This window comes from Anguilla rostrata, chromosome 4 (genome assembly GCF_018555375.3).
Source record: "Anguilla rostrata isolate EN2019 chromosome 4, ASM1855537v3, whole genome shotgun sequence".
Taxonomy (NCBI): domain Eukaryota; kingdom Metazoa; phylum Chordata; class Actinopteri; order Anguilliformes; family Anguillidae; genus Anguilla; species Anguilla rostrata.
In genome coordinates this window covers 37,228,391-37,248,851 of record NC_057936.1, presented here as the reverse complement: position 1 = coordinate 37,248,851, position 20,461 = coordinate 37,228,391, and the positions used below count along the sequence as shown (strand labels likewise).

Here is a 20,461-nt window from a genome sequence, read left to right as displayed (position 1 = left end):
TTGAGACTGAGTGGTCATATATTGTCTTGGACAATCCGTTTGTGAAATATACGCGCATTTGTGATGCCTTGTACCTTCCAAAATAGCTGTCCGTAATACCACACGTGTTGTTTATGGCGTTGTCGCCCTTTTTAGTACATTCTGGCTTGATTGACAATTCATTTATTCAGTAGGTGAGAGTATAAGCTTTCTAACGATGTATAGCATGTCTAATTTTGCTTTTGGAATAGCATTTTTTAAGTCAGCTTAACCGAAATTTTTCTTATCGTCGCATTCACTCTGTGGTAGCAGTAAAAGACGCTGCACCTAACGAAACGGGGTCATCGATTTTTCGTAATTTCGTGGAAAATACTATTATTGAGGACTTCTGGGCATAGCTAAGCCATATGTTTGCTGATAGACCTAGCTGACATCGTTTTCTGGAGCAAAACAGAAGCAGATTGAACTGTATCGTTGATTTACTGTCTCTGTCTCCATCTTCTGAACATAGTATGGCGAGTTGGACAAATGAAGGCAGAAACAGGAGATGAAATTACCAAATCGCTCGCACTGAGCTTCGCTTTATTGACCAGTCCTAACAAGGACTATTGGTTTGCTTCTCCAGGATAATTACAGCACATAAGCACGACACACGCTGCTCGGAGCCTCCCCTTATATTGCCTGGGCTGTGCAAATAAGGTTACTTGTAGAGCGGCCGCTGATTGGCTGCCTAGTGCTAACCTTTTAGCCAATCGCCGCTCCTGCCTCTACCCATTTCCAAGCTGCGACACATACACAAGATGAGGGGAAGGAACACAGGGGGAACTTAACAACAATTACAAGAGACACGGAACAAAACAAAACTGTACAAGCACACGTAACACGGATATCTACACTTTAACCACACAAAAGCACGCTAACTACACCTAGCTACACACAGCTATATACAAGCAAGTATTTACATGACAATGCAGCAACGGCAATCGTAGCTAGCTGCCTTGCTAGCTACCAATCGTAGCTAGCTGCCTTGCTAGCTGCCTGGCTAGCTGCCTAGCTAGCTACCCCAGGGTCGCCACAATAGATTTCATCATTGCTATGTAAGTAGGCTATTACTTCTCAAAATACTTAGGTTATATAAAATATACTTATTTTTGAAATTGAGTGTCTTTAAATAGATTAGTGGTATTATATAATGTGGATAAGGGGAGGCTCCGAGCAGTGTGTGTCGTGCTTATGTGCTTCCCTCCCCCTCTCTCCACATCCTCCCTCTCCCCCTCCCACCCCCACTGTCACTGTCTGCCGTAACTTCCGCTCCCTATCACCCTCTTCTATTGCTCCCAGAGTGACTGCTTCCCTCCCCCCTCTTCAATCATTTTCCAAGCTCCCCACTAACTCTGCATCCTCCACCCTAACTTCATCTCTCTCCTCAGCACTCGATTCCCTTGACTCGATGTCCTCTTGTCCCTAGGCCAGCACGTTCATCCCCTCCCAGTCCATGGATGTCTGACATCCTACGCATCTCCAGGGCCAGCCTCCGCGCTGCTGAGAGGAACTGGGCTAAATCCAGGGACCCATCTGACCTTTCAGCCTATCAGTCTCTCCTGACAAAGTTTTCTTCTGCTGTCAATGCCGCTAAGGCAAAATTCTATCAAACTAAAATTCATAACTCCATTTCTAACCCTCATCAACTATTCTCTATTTTCTCCTATCTCCTCAGCGTGCCACCTCCTCCACCCCGTCTTCCTTCACTGCAGATGACTTTGCAGCATTCTTTGATGAAAAGATTGCAGACATCCGCAGCTCCTTTGCCACCTCTGCGCCCTCTGCCCCCCTGCGCCCTCCGCCCCCTCTGCGCCCTCTGCGCTCTCCACCCCCTCTGCACCCTCCGCGCCCTCTGCGCCCTCCGCCACCTCTGCGCCTTCTGTGCCCTCCGCCCCCTGTTTCTCCACATTTTCTCTCCTCTCAGACTCTGAAGTTTCCCAGCTCCTGCTCACCCACCGCCCTACCACCTGCGCCCTCGACCCTATCCCCTCATCTCTCCTCCAGGCAATCACACCAGACATCCTCCCATTTGTCACCTCCCTCGTGAACTCCTCCCTATCTTCTGGATGTTTCTCCTCATCCTTCAAGAGGGCCCATATCACCCCGCCGCTGAAGAAACCCACACTAGATCCTTCAGTCATTCAGAACTACCGCCCGGTATCTCTCCTCCCTTTTCTATCCAAAACACTTGAATGTGTTGCATCTAACCAACTCTCTGCTTTCTTCTCTCAGAACAACCTGCCTGACCCCCACCAGTCTGGCTTCAGGCCTGGCCACTCAACCGAGACTGCACTCCTCTCGGTCAGTGAGTCACTCCATGCCGCACGAGCAGCCTCCCTCTCCTCTGTCCTGATTCTTCTAGACCTCTCCGCTGCATTTGACACTGTGGAGCACTCTATCCTCCTGTCCTCCCTGGTAGCAACAGGGATCTGCGGCACAGTCCTTGACTGGATTGAGTCTTACCTCTCTGACCGTTCGTTCCAGGTTGCCTGGGCGGGTAAGGTAGCACCACCCCATCCCCTCGCCACCGGAGTTCCCCAGGGCTCAGTCCTCGGTCCCCTTCTCTTCTCCTTATACACCAGATCCCTTGGCCCTGTAATCTCTGCCCATGGCTTGTCCTATCACTCCTATGCCGACGACACGCAACTCTTTCTCTCCTTCTCCCCATCGGACACACAGGTCCCTGCCCGCATCTCCACTTGCCTGAGGGACATCCAGATCTGGATGGACAATCACCACCTGAAGCTCAACCCGGGAAAGACGGAGCTAATATTTATTCCTGCTCTATCCTCTCTCCTCCGCGATTTTCCCATTTCCCTAGGGGACACCTTAATGATATCATCACCCTGTGCCAAGAATCTTGGAGTGGTGATGGACAACAGGTTGTCCCTCTCCAAGAACATCGCAGCAGTAAGCCGGGCATGCAGATTTTTCCTGTATAACATCTCACCACCTACTCAACCCAGCTCCTGGTCCAAGCAATGGTTCTATCCCGCCTGGACTACTGCAACTCTCTTCTGGCTGGTCTACCGGCATCTGCCATCAGACCCCTGCAACTCATTCAGAATGCTGCAGCTTGTCTGGTCTTCAACCTCCCCAGACACTCCCACGTCACTCCCCTGCTCACTACCCTCCACTGGCTGCCTGTTATAGCTCGCATCAAATTCAAAACATTGGTCCTACCATACCAGGCAGTCAAGGGATCAGCCCCTGCATACCTCCACAAGATATTCAAACCCTACATGCCAGCCAGATCCCTCCGTTCTGCTACCTCAGGACGCCTGGCACCTCCCCCTCTTCGCACCTGCGCTTCCAGAACACGTCTCCTGTCTGTTCTGGCCCCACGATGGTGGAATGACCTCCCCGTGGAGGTCAGAACAGCTGAGACACTGACCCATTTCAAGCGACGACTGAAGACTCACCTCTTTAGGCTGCACCTCTCCCCATCCCTCCCTACCTCCCTGTAAATGACTGTAAGCTTAGGGTTGTAACTAGGTAACTGTTTCGTAGGTGACTTAGTTAATGCACCTGTCTTAACTACTGCTTGTATTTTTCCATAGACTGCGTTGTTGCTGTTCTCGTTTGTGTTAGTGTTAATCAGTTTAACCTTCAGGGTCCAAGTTGAACTATGCGGTTGTTCCCTGCACTTGGACCGGTACTTCTCTCTAGGGTTTTCGTCATACTTGTTCCTGGTTATGGTTATACACTTTGTTGTACGTCGCTCCGGATAAGAGCGTCTGCCAAATGCCTGTAATGTAATGTAATGTAATGGATATTTCACACTGTAATATAAGCGTTAGTTAGTAGTGTAATCGTTTTATGAAGCACCCAATAGTGATGATGTGAGAGCTGGAACATTGCCAAAAAGTGGTGGACGGTTCAAAATTGTTTTCATGTCGTCCCATCCCCATACAAGAAAACATACGAGAGTACAGAGTTCTAGTGTTGTCTTTGTATGTTCCCAAATTTCTGCCATTTTAAGACGTTACATAGCATTACGCATAACGTTTGTTTATGCCAAACTGGACGTTCTGCACATATTCCGTGCAAGGTATCATGGGACTTTAGAATATATTGGATAGGCTACCGAAATTGTTATCAGAAAGTTCGTTTTTTTCTTGGATAAGATAAAAGAACGTTTAGAGCCACGAGAATAAATCAAAGCTAGCTTGCATTTTCATCCCTTTCACTTTGTCTTTCGGCTTCATTCTCTAGTACTGTATTCGTGGAATCCGTGCACTGAATTTGGATGAGCTCGATTGAATAGATGTTGAATAGATGAAAATGCTTTCACTTGGTTAAGTAGGGGGAGGGGTATCATATCAGCAGGGAAATTACGCTTTCAAAGTAACGATGGTGACAAGTCTGTGTGTCTTTTTTTTTGCTGTTATCGCTAAAAGACGAGATGCGAGTTGCACACTAGAATGCGCCTAGGCAAGAAGTGGGTGGGCCTCGGCCCAGCCAGGCACACCCATAGCTACCCCCCTGCTTGGGTCCCTTCCATTGTGGGGCCCTACTCTTTCTGGTATGTTTAAGGAGAGAAACGAGTGGAGAGACGGAGCCCCCACCCTCATCTCTGAGAGGCCATTAAAGCTTTCACAACTGTCCAGAATGACAGCAGTAATATTTATCAATGTTAAAAAAGCTGTCTATTAGTAACTGTTTTATTTTTATTTAATTAAGCAAAATGCAGATGAATGAACTTGAATAACAATGCAAATTGACCATACAAAGAAGCATATTTTCATCTTAAGCCTATGAATCAGTGACCAACCTTGAAGTGCAATTTGTGCATGACATATGGCAACACCAGCAGTATGATATGATATAAAAAGTATGATATAAAAAAGGGAACGGGACACAGACTAACAATTGTTTTTACATTACAAGCATTTTAGCAGTACTTGTGCACTTACACAACCTTTTTTTGATGTAGCACATACATTGCATCCATTTATACAGATGGATATATACGGAAACAATGCAAGTTAAGTACCTTACTCAAGGTTACATTAGCAGGGTCTTATCAGGCAATTAAACCCGTGACCTCTTGGTTACAATACCAGCTCTTTATCCATTCTACTACATTGCTGCCCATGGGCTGTTTTTACTTTGGCTGTTGCATTTCAGTGACATTGTATACTGTTGGATTGTTATCTAAAGTTTATTCTCTGTAGTAAAATAATAAATAGATAAATAAATATAAATAAAGAAGAAGAAGAAGAAAAACAACAAACTATTTTTCATATGCAGATATGTTTATTATATCCTCGTCACACCATTACTTACATAGATTCTTTAAGAATTCTGCCAAATAAAACAAACCTACTGATTCATTTCACTGTGTTTAAACAGTACAGTACAGTACACATATATACAGTATATGCATGCATGTATATATATATATATATATATATATATATATACATATATATCTGAAAACAGTGCAAAGTTAACACAAAAATAATTTGTGATACCCTTTAAAAACATTAAAAATATTTTAATTTAACCCATCTTTCAAATATGCCAACATAGTATCTCAGATGGCATACTACACTACTTCTGTTTATAAAACAGATCAGAAACGAACTGATGAAAAGTTCAGCATAAGATACCATAAGCAGATTTAGGTAAAAGATACAATTCAAAAATGTTTAAACATTAGAAATCTCTTTCTCTTGAAAGAAAACACAGAAATGAAACAATTAAAATAGCTTGTCTTATTAAATTGCTTCATTGCCATTGTGTTGTATGACTGAAGGTCCGGAATGTTCCTCAAAACAAACTCTTGGCTCTTGCACTGAAGATAGAAAGACCAGTGTTTATTTTCAAGCACAAAATTTCAACACCTTTTTTTGCTGCTGTGATTAAATAAAACTCCTACATAATTCCAGCAGTAATTTTATTTCAACTTTGTGTTTGTTGTATGGGAACAGTTGTAGAAAAGTTTCAGAGCTTACAGAAGGACGTATTTTATTGACTCCTCATTGCATCACAGACAATGTGTGTCACACAAAGTGTGCAATTGAAAAAGAGGAGGCGACTTACTTAAGGCACTGGATTGTCCCCTGTGTCTGCTCTTTTGATGGATCAGCACAGATGAATTTGCCCGCTTTCGTGTGGAAGCTGTAATGACACATTGAATTGAACCTTAGGGAATATGCATGCCTATTATTTACAATGGCTATATTACTACATGTCTATTGAGCAAGGTGGCTAATACACATGAAATATAATTCAACTATGCGCATTAATACTCCATGGATTTGGATGTGTAAACACGATAAGCCACACTTTGTAAACACACACTGGTTGATTAACCTTTAATTTGTCTTATTCTCAAAGTCAGCAGCAAACAAACCTCTGATCCCACAGTCCTTTGCTATACATTGTTGCCCACATTGCTTTTTAATAACGTACCTGACAAAACTTTAACTTCTACTGCAACTTTATTGTGACTTTTTTACAAAATCTTTATTTTACGACCTTCAGATGCCGCATATAGTGTCATGGTTCAGGATTTTCTGTTTCTGTTTTTCCCCTTTTGGCCGCCAGATGGCGGCACTTCAGTTTTGTGCTTCAGTTCGTTCTCCCTCCCTTTGTTAATTGTATTATTGGTTTTAATTATTCTATCATTGTTCCCACCTGTGTCTTGTTATCCCTGTCTATTTAAGTTCTTTGTTTCCTGTCTCGGGTGCTGGTTCCTTGTGTTTCTGCCTATGTATTCTGTCTGCTTGTGTTTTGCCCGCTTGTGTTTTGCCCTGCTTGATTTCTGCCTGACTGTTTCAGTTTACTGTTTTTTGCCCTCATTATGTGTTCCCAGTGTTGTGACTTTTTGAGTTTCTATGCTTGTGTTTTTGTTAAGTATTTTTGAGTTTTCATTTGTTATTGCCCCTCGTGGCCTTTTATTTGTTCCTGTTTGTTTTTGTAATAAGCAAAGTCTTTGTTTCATTTACCATTGAGTCTCCTTTTACTCTGAGCTTGGGTCCAACCCGTCAAAACCCTGACATATAGTGCACTAATCACCCCACACTGCTGAAACATTGGTTTCACAAGTACTTAATCTAAATTGCTTCAGCTAAATACAAGGATTGCATATAAAATTACATTTAAGTCACTGTGTGTGAGTTTCTGCTAAATGCTGAAATGATATTGCAATATGACACTCATTACACTGCAGGTCAAGATAAAGGTGAAGAGTTTAACCAATTATTTACACTGCTGTCCACAGTACTGTTGAAATCCTTATAATCAAGTCTTGGATTCTAAACACTGCTGTACACTTACTGCCTATCAATGACCAGTGTTACATATCTCTGTATTCTCCCTGAGAATAACTTACATGATCGCATCCATGTCACAGATGCCCTTGTATGTCTGGATGGTGTAGCCCTTCAGCTTTTGGCAGTGAATATTTCTCTTGGTATATGACAGGCAGCAGCTTACTGGATTGAAAAAAGGAAAAAAAATGTAAACCACAGAAGCTGAAAGAAGGGAAAATAGATGTTCACATTCAAAATGACAATTCTTACATTTGGGAAGAGTAACATAAATCGTCCAGAAATTAGCCCTCAGACCTCTCAACATCATCATAACATTAAATTTCATGGCTGGGAAACTGTGGAATAACTACATGACAGCTTGTGTGACAGTGGGAGAAGACTCACCTGACTCTGTCTGAGGAAGGAAGCTGTTGAGGGTGAAAATGACCAGCAGGGCCACAGTAAAGAATCTGGTGCTCGCCATCTTCAGTCTTAGACTCTGTGTGTCTTTGGCTTCAGCAAAATAGGAGCAGGCTGTGCATTTAGCTCTAGTCAGGTAGTGTTCTGATTCTCTGGCCTGAGCTCAACGTCCTTATATGAGGCACCTGGTGGACTTTCCAAACTAGTTTGTTGTTGTCATGTTTGTTTTAGATTGCTATTGTAGATCACTGGCTCCTCCCCCTTCAACCTTGTGTGACAGGTGTGGAGAGGAAACAAAATAATTTTAGATTACTTCCTCTTGATGGTTATATTCCACGTCATGCCATTCATCTAGCATAAACCTCAAAGCTCACTTGGAGAACAGAGTGGAATTTCAGAGCATAAACATGTGGGCAGGGCATGGGGATTTTATCTTTGGGAAAGTGTAAACACAGACAAAGGAGCTATTCAGTGATGTGCTACCAGTCTGATAAGAACTTTTACTTTTGAGCAATCGGTCAATGTTGATTAAGAAATTAAACCTCATCTCAGGCCGCATTCATAAAATCTCAAGATGTAACTCACTAAATGTGTAAATGATTTTACTGTTACACTTCGTAGAATAACAGCACTTATTGACTGCGGGTGATAAATCTGTCTTATGTTACACATGATGACATAAAAAAACAAATGCATTTTATGATAATTTATTTGCTTTTGCTACTTTCCAAAACAGCTGAGGCATCATTTAAAGTTTGAAATCTGATAAGTCAAAGAAATGGGTTTGTAGTGATTTCATGCCGTGGCCAGATGATGCATAACATGCGTGTGGCCATGCTTTCACTACTTTCACTACCTCCTTTGAGTTTTCCCCACTTCTTGTGTTGTGCCCACATGCCGCCACAGCAATGACATTCTGCTAATAGGGCCAGTGGAATGTAGCAGAAAGTACAGCGAGACGTCAAATGGAACTGCCACTGCTCAGCCTGCCAGCCCTGAGTAAAACACATTTTTGAAGTACTTTCACTTCTTGCGGAAGTTCCAAATCACTCCTCCAGATGCCTCAGATTTTAAAAAATGAAATATGTCACTAACTAAAATATACAAAAGTGGAAAACAAAAACAAAACTTTCAAGAATTAATATGTTCTGAATATTATTGAAAAGGCGCTTCATTTAAAGTCTTGTAGCAGTACTACATGTGGTTCAAATATACTTCAGGCAGGTGCAAGAAACAAAACAATATATATAAACATTTTGCATTAAAGATTTGATTCAATTCTTTGGTTTTTAGACAGACTTTTATGTTCCTTGTACATCAGTGAGACATTGGTGTTGATTGAAATTAATGGAACACTCCTATAGAATAAAAGCACTGGTAAAAAGCCTAGCACGGCAGTAAAATTAAATGCATTGAAAACAAATGGATTAAACTATTTCTAAGACAAAATTTGCATTTCACTGCAAAGACCCATATTAATGATTCAAATATATATTTTTAGCATGCTGTTGCATTGTCAGTGACACTTCTTTGTTGGTTAAAGGTTATGCAGAGTTTATACAAGGTTATGTTGTTGTAAAGAGTTGTGTTGCGAATTTTACTGCCACATTTCCTAATGAGCTGGAATACTCATTAGTGGAAAAATGGAATAGTTTTTTTGGTCACTTTCTGTTTTCATTTTGCTAATTAGCATGCTAATGTCATTGAAAATGATAACAGGAAATTGAACATGTACACAGTGACACTTTTACTTGAGGGGCCTGTGGGGCTGGGCCCCACCAGCAGATGGCAGTGTAGTGAAAGATGCACAGTAACGCACATGTCTGATTAATTAAACAGCGATTTTAGTGGAAAAATCAGCTTCTTCAAAGAAGTAAACTTGGCTGTCACAATCATAATCGTGTTGCCTGGACTCTTTTTTTTTTCCAAAAATGCAGCTTTGTGTGTGTACCTCTGGAGTTACACTGACAGCAGCTTGTATCTCGGTGTTGTGTATGATGTGGCCAGAAGCTTTCCGGCCCCACTGGGCTGTTGTGTGAACTACGTGATTGTAAGAAAATAGCCCACCCGCACATGTTAAGTTGGAGAATTTATATTGAGCTTAATTTATTGTAAATTGCTCTGGATTACAGCAGTAGCATATGCCTATAATGTAAAAATAATGTTTGCCCCACTCCATAAATTGCTTCTGCATGTACCTACTGGGCTGATTTCTTCAAAAGGTAAAGTTCTATAAAGTTAACCGAGGATGATTTGCCAACATCCATTCAGCTTTGCCATTGGAAATCATAACTGTAGTGAAGACAGGATTCTATAATTGGCATGTGTTTATCCAATACATGTTTTCATACACAATAAAAAACATTATTAGTGGCATAACCTTGTGGAGGACACATAGAGATAATGAAATGTTTTTGAATATTACATATTACATTGCATTTATTTGGCAGATGCTTTTATCCAATGCAATATACAGTAAGTGCATACTGATGACCATTGGAACACTACAAAACACTGGTCTAAAGAGGTACAATACTCATTATGCAACAGTTATTCATTGCCATGAACACATTAAGTCCAGTTGACACAGTAAGCATAGTCTAGGTCAAAAAGTTATGGTAAGTCAAACTAGGAGGGTTGACAATGAGCTGCAACATCAAGATAACAATACAAGAGCAATAAGTGCTGGATGAAGGTACAAGTGTAACACGAAAGTGCTACAGGAACAAGTTAGGGGGATAAAAATAATAAGAGTGATTCTAGATTGGGAGTGCCCTGCAGAGTAGTGATAGTTAGTCCAGTTACAGTCTGAAGAGATACGTCTTCAGACCACGGCGGAAGATGGGCAATGACTGAGTGGTTCGTAGAGGAACAGGCAGTTTGTTCCACCACCGGGGAGCTAGGGTAGAGAAGCTCTGTGGTATATGTCTTATATTATACATGATCACATAAAAAACAGATGCATTTTATAATAATTTATTTGCTTTTGTCACTTTCCAAAACAGCTGAGCCATCATTTAAAGTTTGAAATCTGATGAGTCAAAGAAACAGATCTGTAGTGATTTCATGCCGTGGCCAGATGATGCACAACATGCGTGTGGCCATGCTTTCATTACTTCTGCTGTGCTACCTCCTTTGAGTTTTCCCCACTTCGTGTGTTGTGCACCACATGCCACAGCAATGACACACTGGTAATGTAGTACAGCAAGAAAGAACAGCGAGACATCAAATGGAACTGCCACTGCTCAGCCTGCAAGCCCTGAGTAAAACACATTTTTGAAATACTTTCACTTCTTGTGGAAGTTCCAAATTGCTCATCCAGATGCCTCACGTAGTGAACGTAGGAAGTTTGAAGACAAGTTGGACAGCAGCATTCTAAATCATCTGTAGTGGCTGTATGGCATAGGCTGGCAGGGTTGCAAGGTGTGACAGTACGGGTGCTGGGACCCAGGCGCAGAGTGGGGGAAGGAAAACACGAAACTCAAAAAGGGAAAATTAACAAAGATTTTACTAACACAAAAAGGCAAACACACACAGGGAACAGGAGGCCACAAAGGGCAAAACACAAACTCAAAATATTCTTAGGAACAAAAATAAACAAGAACAGACTACACTAGTACAAAAACAACGGGAACCACAAACACACAAGCGGAAACAAGTAGAACACAACGTCAACATGGGGAACAAACAGATCTCAGGAACAAACAATCAGAACGAACCACAATGATGAAAGGATGAACAGCAGCTTGGTCATGTTGAGGTTGAGCTTCAGGTGATGCCTGGCCATCCATGTTGAGATGTCAGCCAGGCAGGCAGATATTCTCTCTTTGATTTGGGTGAAAGAGGAAGGGAAAGAGAAGAAGAGCTGTGTATCATCAGCTTAACAGTGATAAGAGGAGCAGTGTGAATTAATGACTGAACCAAGTGATTTTGTGTAAATTGAGAACAGCGGAGGCCCCCAGTACAGATCCCTGTGGAACTCCTGTAACAAGGGGACGAAGTGTAGAGACAGACCCCATCCAGGTGACCTGGTAAGACCTATCTGCAAGATAGGAAGCAAACTAAGAGAGGGCAGTCCCAAAAATTCCCATCTCAGTCAAAGTTGGGATGAGTAGTTTGTGGTTGACCATGTCGAATGCTGCAGACAGGTCTAGAAGGATCAGGACAGAGGAGAGGCGTGAGGCTGTTGCAGGGGCAAGTGCCTCAGTCACAGCCAGGAGGGCAGTCTCTGTTGAGTGCTCAGTTCAGAAGCTAGACTGGTGAGGGTGACACAGGTTGTTCTGATGGAGAAAAGAGGATAGTTGTTTAAGCACTGCTCTTTCAAGGGTTTTGGACAGAAAAGGTAGAAGCAATATAGGTTGATAAGTCTTGACATCAGAGGGGTCCAAGGTAGGTTGTTTACAGATTGGGGTGTGACGGGACATTTTAAAGTCTGAGGAAACATGGACACATGCAAGAGAGGCATTGATGATGGAGGACAGGTAATAGACTGGAGGACTGTAGATGGGATGGAGTCTAGTGGACAAGTGGTTGCTTGATGAGTGGTCAGGAGTTGGAGTACATCAGAGTTGTCCAGCATCTTTGCCAGCAGCTATACCACCACGCACTCTGCTCCTGCTGACTGGCTGAAGCTAAGCAAGTGTGGGCTTGGTTAGTACTTGGATGGGAGATCACCAGGGAATACTGAGTTGCTGCTGGAAGTGGTGTTGGTGGGCCAGCAGGGGGCAATCTTCCCTCTGGTCAAATAAACCCCAATGCCCCAGTGCAGTGACGGGGACACTGTGCTGTAGGAGATGCCATCTTTCGGATGAGACGTTAAACCGAGGTCCTGACTCACTATGGTCATTAAAGATCCTATGACACTTATCGCATAGAGTAGGGGGTTCCCCAGTGTCCTGGCTAAAATCCCAGATCTGGCTCTCTCAAAAAAACTTGCCACCTAATCATCCCCTTATTTAATTGGCTAAAAAAATTCTCTCTCCCTCCAGTGGAGTAGCTCAGTGGCTAACAATACAGGATTGTGGTTGTACTGGGCAGCTCCCAGGTATGAATGTGTATGAGTATGAAGCAGGGAAGCATTGTTGCAAAAGAGCATCTGTGCTCATCAAACCTACCCTGGGTAAATGAAGGTTAAATAAAAATAAATAAATAAAAAAATCTTGATGGTGATATAAATTTATTTTTGATATTCTTGTCTCAGCGGTAGATAGACAGCAAATGGAAAGCAATGTGACTTGCTGAGATGCAGTCAAACACTATTACAGGGTTGCACTTGGTTTCCTGAGAGAGTCTATGAGCCTCCTCAATTTGAATTTTGATCAGCGCCCCCTCTAACCAGAAACAATAAAGAAAAAAGATAAAGAATATGAAAACCCCTTTTGACTCCAGGAAAGGTTTCAACAGTTAATTTCTTTCCAAAAGCATTATTTGTTTATTTACATCTCACACAATGGATTCAATGATGAACATTACGGGCTCTATCTTACACTCGGCGCAAAGCGGCGCCAAGTGCAACGCAAGTGTCTTTGCCAATCTCAGACCGACGCAGTTGTCATTTTCCCGTCCAGAGCCCACGTTGTTTAAATAGCAAATGTTCTTGCGCCAATCTGAGCGCCCATGGGCGTGTTGGTCTTAAAATGAGGTGTGGTCAGGCGCATTGGTATCTTGAGGCAGCGGAAAGTGATTGCGCGATTGACTAACAAAAACCTGGTCTTAAGTCAATGGTGCAGTATTTTATTGTTATTTTAAGGGTGCATTATTAAGATAGTAATATGTGCCTACATAGGCGGGTGCACAACGTGCGATGTTTCAAAAAAATACATGTCATAATGGTTGGTCATAATATTTATCAAAAATATTTAGCAAATCCCCCATTATAATAGCAATCCGCCAAGGTGCAAGCGCACCTGGCTTTTAAAGGGAATGAGAGATGACACTCTGATTGGTTTATTTCATGTTATGCCCAAAACACACCTATGATGAATTAAGAGACCAAGTACAACCCCTTTGAACCATGCGCCTTACTTTGCACTCAGATTATCTGCCGTTAAACTAGCAAAAGTGGATTTGGACATGCCCTAAATGCACTTGCGCCATGCGCTTTAGACTGTGCACCTAGATCGTTAAAATATAGCCCTACATCTCTCAGAACAGAGTGAATCAAAATGTGAGATCTGTTGCTGTTTAGAAGACCAGTGTGGGCAGCTGAGCTTTGTGTGGTGGGTCCCTTCCATTGTGGAGCCCAGCTCTCGCCAGTATAGTACAAGGAGAGAAACAAGTAGAAAGATGGAGCTCCCATCTCATCTCTGAGAGGCCATTAATGCTGCAGTCTATTTCACCTTTTGCATGTTCTCTTAGGATTAAAAAATGTGCCTCAAGTAATGTGCTTGGCCATGTCAGTTCCTGGATATTGTGATATTTGTCACTGTTACGACCCCAAAGGTCTATGGGTACACGAGGTGAGTAACATATATATTTATAAGACTGGGTGATGTAAAGATGAGCAATTGTAGTGATAATAATAATAAGATGACTGAAACGGAATGCCAAGTGAAGAGTGTTTACTGTGATTAAAGTGCAAAATTAGCAATAGTAATTTACACACTCAAAGGCATTCTGGCAGTCTGAGGACCAAACGAATTGCCTAACGGAACTGAGCGAACTAGTCAGGGGAGCAACAACCATAGAAAAGTTCCTGCAAAAGCTACGATAGTAGCCAGCCATTCCAAGAATTCTACATAACTCACGTTTAGTAGTGGGTGCATGTAAACCTGTAATGGCTAAGATTTCACATTTGGCAAGATTCAACGTCAGAGAGGCCTTTGCTAATCTCTCGAACACCGTTCTCAAGGTTTGTACATGTGCTGACTAAGGCCCAATGTTGCTGTATTGTCCTGGTGAAAACAAAGATGTCCACTTTAGTGCCCTTACAGAGGGAGAGGCACAAGACCTTGCCCTGGGATATGGACAAAGCCTAGCCAAATATTTCCTGAGGAGCTTAATATCCCAGGGCATTTCTACATTACAAGGTGACCAAGGTGCGTGTGCATGTGTGTGGGTGAAAAATGAATGGCATATAATTAACAGTTGGAAAATGATAGGATCACCCCTACAATTTGTATTTTACATTTTATTGTTAAATCTTTCATGACACAATGTTTGAAATTACATATTATAGGTATGTGTTGTCATCATATTTCTTTTCTTTTCTCAGATATGGATTTGAGCAGGCCCAGGTTTACATTTATACAATTCACCTAAAATGTAAAACTTACATAACCTTTTTGTTTAATAGACAGGCCCTGGGAAAAACAAGAGACAATATTAAAAAGCTGGGTCCGGAGGCTGACCTTGTGCTTAAAACACATGGGTTTGGACCCACCAGTGCTGAGGCGTTCTTTTCGTTTTTGGTGGGCCAGTTGGAGGACCAGGAACCAAAGCCAGGCAACACACAAGCAAGCTTTGAACAGTCGGGGGGCATGGAATGACTCATAGGCTGTTTATCAAATTTCAGGCTCACCTGCTCTCACACATTTACATGTGCTGGCTCTGTCTTCATTAGGGATCCAAGCAGCGAAGCTGGTGGAACCCTATTGTATCTGTTAGGATTATTATTATTAGGGGTCTAAGCAGTGAAGCTGGTAGAACCCTATTGTATCTGTTAGGATTATTATTATTATTATTATTAGGGGTCCAAGCAGCGAAGCTGGTGGAATCCTATTGTATCTGTTAGGATTATTAGGGGTCCAAGCAGTGAAGCGGGTGGAACCCTATTGTATCTGTTAGGATTATTATTATTATTATTATTATTTTTCTCTGCTAAAAGTGTCTGAGGCTCAGCAACCGTAAGTCCTAGAGCAACCAAATTTGGTAGGTGGGTTCCTATGGCCCCCCACTACTCAGGCACTGAGTAATTCTTATCATCGCATTCACTTACACATTCACCTAACGAAACTCATAATTTCATAATTTCTTGGGAAATACCATTATTATTGAGGACTTCTGGGCATCGCTAAGCCATATGTTTGCTGATAGACCTATCTGACATTGTTTTCTGGAGCAAAACAGAAGCGGATAGAACTATCATTGATTTACTGTCTCTGCCTCTATCTACTGAACACATAAAATTTCATCATTGCTATGTAAGTATTACTGCTCAAAATATTTCGGTTCGTTCCGTTGCTACCATAATATAACAAACTTCCTTGTGTCTACAGCTGCAGTGTCTCGTTGCAATTACTAATATTGAATATAAACAAAAGATGCAATTTATACTGTAGGCCTAGTCTGCCAATGTCGAAATAAATAATACGGTAGCCTACTCTGCGGGCAGCATGCAGGTAGCAGGGATGGCGAGTTGATATTTCGTTTTTTGTTTTGTTTTTTTTCAATGTTGTATTTATTATTTGAAATATGTATTATTATTATCTGTCTCTGAGGCGCTCTCAAATGTGCATTCTCTGCTAAGCCGAGCAATGGATTGGAAAATGTGTCTGACGTCTGAAACGTCAGCACTTTTCCGGTACTTAAAAAAAAAACGGTTCAGTATAAGAATTTTCCGACGTTCTGTACTTTTAGGTCAAATGTAAAAGCCAGGGAAATGTGTCTGCCGCATTACTGATTGAGAGGATGAAAGGTGTCATTTGTCAGAATTTTTGCTAGATGCCAGTAGCAACTATGGTAGCCAAGTCTGGTGACATGCGCTTGTGTATTCAGCTTCGTTGATACAGCGCAAGCTTCCACTCAGTTCACTTCAGTAACGATAGGTGTTCTAATTTGGAAATATTTTATTATGGGAAGATGCTGTATTGTTATTAAAATATGCTGTTTTTAGATCTATTTAAAAGTGAAAAACCTGTTTAAAGATTATTTACTTTACAATTGTTTAATTTGTGAAATATGTTTAGTATATTTTTCTATTGTTTAGTGTTACACTAACACTATAGGCCTATGCTTATTAATATGTTGAACAGGGTTCATCTTAAAGGTTGTTAATAAACCGTGAATTCGAAAATGAGGTCAACCCTTGTGGACATTACGTTTCTGATCTATTAAGGTAATTTCAGTATCGTTAGGTACCGAGTATTGAATCAGTATCGTATCAGTATCGAGTATCGTGATACTAAACCTGGTATCGGCATCAACGTCAAAATCTGGGTATTGTGACAACACTAGTGTGACGCCTTTTTTAGTTGCGGCATGGAAGCGCTGCAGCTCTACATACATGGCGGGCCATCTAAGTGACGACATAGTAAAGGCCTTTACGGGAAGCGGCCAGGACACATCCATGGCGACGCAACTAAGTCATTTGACAGCGTCTCTTAGCAAAAAATTGGCCGTAAGTCATCAATATTTTATACAATCATCATGATATTCAGTAGGTATGTTGGGTGAAGGTATATGATCATGAGGACAAAGCCATTTTAAAATCGCTTCATAGGGGGCGTGATAGTGCCAATGCTTGGACCCCTCCCAACGCCGCTTGCGGCTTTCATTCTTTTTGCTTTAGTGCACTTATGTGTTCCAACTAATTTTTGTTGACCTGCCTTTTCCTTTTTGATTTTTTGGAAAATTTTGTAAGTTTGCATCCTCTTTCATCTGTGCATCACTTTCTTTTTAGTTTATTGCCTGGGTGCAGTGCTCTAATTTTCCTTGTAAGGTCATTGTTTGGTTCTTTCTGAAATGTAATCAAATGGGCACTTTCTTTTGTTACATTGTTGTAAAGAACACATCTGCAAGGCTATGCTCTCGGGTATGTTCTCCCATTTCTCAAGAGTTTGTATGGTGTGCTTTAGTTTTTCTATTGAATTAACATCCATCTTATTGGTTAAGCCATTTTCAAGGTCAACCTTAGAAGGTAGTAGATGAGGTGCATGGTCTATTACGTGGTCATATGTATCTGTTACTTGAAAAAGCTCATTTGCAACAAGGAGGCAAGCACATTGTCTGTGGTATGAAAATGTACAGCAATTGCACAAGCTGTTAACTATGCATGGTTTAAATGAACCTCTACCACACATGCTTTCAACATTGACAGTTTTTGTGTCTTTGCAGACAACAGTATATTTCTGTGTTTGTATTATACTGTTTGCATGCGCCTGAATTTGTGTTGCCAAGTCAGGATACTTTAGACTGTCTTGACAGCTGAGTAGTTTTATCAAAAGTTGATGTTTGCACATACAACCTCTTGCACCAACTGCACAAGTGCAGTACTGTTATGCAGGACAGACACTGTAGACTACGTTTGGGGTCTGCTCTGATGGCACACAATATTTGTATGGACTGTCTCCTGATCTGAACTCTGTACTTTATCAACCCAGCATTCTGTTGGCTGATTCCATTACAGCTTCAAGCTTTATGTCCAAGGGGTTCATCACTCGACCCACTGCCTGCAGGTCCTGAGTAATTGTGAAGTAGTCATTTGTTTTGATTAACAGTATCTCTATCAGGTTGTCATGTCTTCGATTTTTGATCCCACACATCATCTGGTAATTCAGGCGGTGGAAAAACCTTCATAGATTACAGCAAAGAGAGACATAGAAGGAAAGATAATGAATGACAAGGCATTTAGATGTACATTTTTACATTGTGCATAAAATTAATACTGAAATAGTATTATGCTGTATCTTAACAAAATAAGTTGGTAACTTATCTTGAACTACCATAGCTATGTATCATGATTATATTTAAGAATGCATAAAGCTCCTTTCTCTAAAAACAGGCTACAGACTAAATGATGGGCTGAGGACAGGAAATAGCCTAAAAGATTAGATTTTGTGGGGAGGTTAATGATTTCTGAGGCCAGCAACTATTAGGTGGGAAGCCTGAGGACAATGGAGTGGCTAATGTTGGGCTGAGGACAACAAATAAAAGGTTAGATGTCTGAGGACAATATAGTAACATTGGGCCGAGGACAACAACTACCTGGTTACAATAGATGCCTGAGAACAACATACCAACGTTGGGCTAAGGACAATATTGTAACATTGGACTGAGCAAAAGATCATTATATTGGGCTGAGGACAACATAGTAACACTGGGCTGAGGACAATATAGCAACATTGGTCTGAGGACAATATCATTATATTAGGCTGAGGACAATATAATAATATTGGGCTGAGGACAATTTAATTATGTCGTACTGAGGACAACAACTAAGATTCTAGACGCCTGAGGATAATATAGTAATTTTGCGCTAAATACAACAATCAAGTAGTAAGCTGACAATAGCCAATACTTTGGTTAATTCATTGTTTAATCTGAATTATTCGCGTAGTAAAGCTATCGGTATTTGCAGGATACAACTAATGTCAGCATGTTCACTTAAATGGGAATAAAATTTCTTGACGCCTGACAAATGAATTCAAGCAACTGCAAATAATATGATGGAGGTGTGTCACTGTTTCTTTAAGTACTAGCATGGCCGAGCATCCAGTGAGTAAACGTAGCTAGCAACGGAGACTAAATTAGCTGGATGGGAGTTATTTTAGATTTCTACACTGTGGTGCGGAAGTCGTCTGCCCCGCCCCTCTACCAGCAACTCACTGCGCCTCGCCTGTCTCCTCTCCCAGCTGTGACAGAACCATGGACAGCCACCGGCCTTTCGTCTATGTGACTTGAACCAGCTAACGCTGGCTAATTCTGCTCCTGGTTCCGGAGACTGAGAACAAAACCTGCGACTTAAAGTCACCTCGGGGACTCCTTGTTCTGCTCGTCATGTCCTCACCTACCCAGAGCTTTTTCCCTAGTTTTACCACACACACCTTACCTGTTAATAAATAAATTACGCCTACGGGATTAAACCTAGCGCTGTTTTTTGCCTCGTCAGTCCAGCACCTCCGCTGCCCCCCCCCGTTACAAACACCAAAGTTGAATTGATCAATCCCCTTTTTTGCAATGGTAGTCATATGCTTGAGAGATTTTTGGAAACTGCTGTTTTTTTGGAAAAGAAAACTTCAGGTTGTCCTTCAGGCTAGTATGGTAGGCTACCAACAGTCCCAGTGCCCATGCTACCAATAAATTTAGTTAAGAGGCCCCCTCTCACTTTCTCTCTACACTGTAGTTAAAATATTCAAGATGCTGCTAGACGTTCATAAAGCTTAGCCTAATAACGTTACCTATATGAATGTCCGCTTGGTTAGTTCGCTAAGATTACCTTCCATGAATTTCTGCATTCAAATATAAAGAGAAAAATTAAATAGATGCATACAAAAAAATAAAGTTTGTTGGTTGGGGAGGTTAGCTGCACAAAAATAACGGATTAAGATATGTCAAACAAAATGCACAGATGCAAGATAACTGCCCTTACTTGTATGATGCAACGTCAACGTTTGGGAAATTTTGAATTGATAAATTGGCGGTTCTTTCAATTTTCCCAGCAGCCCCAATAAAGGATGGCGATTGGTTTATTGAATTGTGACGATTCTGTGGGTGAGGCCGAAATATTTTGGGGCGTGGCCGACGATATCGACCTGAGGATGCTGAGGACTCGGCAAAATCAGGACGTGCCCACAAAACCGAGATACCAAAGTGATCCGCAATAGCTAACAAGTCTGCTTTATGGCACTAGTCAAAAACAATATGCGAAGGTGCTGCAATAAACTCACCTAAATCAAATGAAGCCATTTTTGTGTCCTTTCTTATGCACAAGCACAGCACTGAATAAATACGCAGTCCAATATCACAGTACACCAACACAGCATCCAATAATACACCAATCTAGCGATTTTACAATGCACAATGCAAAATACGACAATATT

At 41.6% G+C, this 20,461-nt stretch overlaps 1 protein-coding gene across 1 annotated transcript; it reads right to left on the bottom strand.

Moving 5' to 3' along the window:
- Positions 1-5,275: 5,275 nt before the first annotated feature.
- On the bottom strand, positions 5,276-7,883 carry LOC135254295 (C-C motif chemokine 20-like). Its single transcript, XM_064334422.1, has 4 exons — positions 7,689-7,883; positions 7,364-7,466; positions 6,070-6,147; positions 5,276-5,821 (listed from the first exon to the last, which is right to left on the bottom strand). Exons 1-4 carry the CDS (start codon positions 7,765-7,767, stop codon positions 5,797-5,799), a joined length of 285 nt encoding a protein of 94 aa, XP_064190492.1. The 5' UTR covers positions 7,768-7,883; the 3' UTR covers positions 5,276-5,796.
- Positions 7,884-20,461: the final 12,578 nt, after the last annotated feature.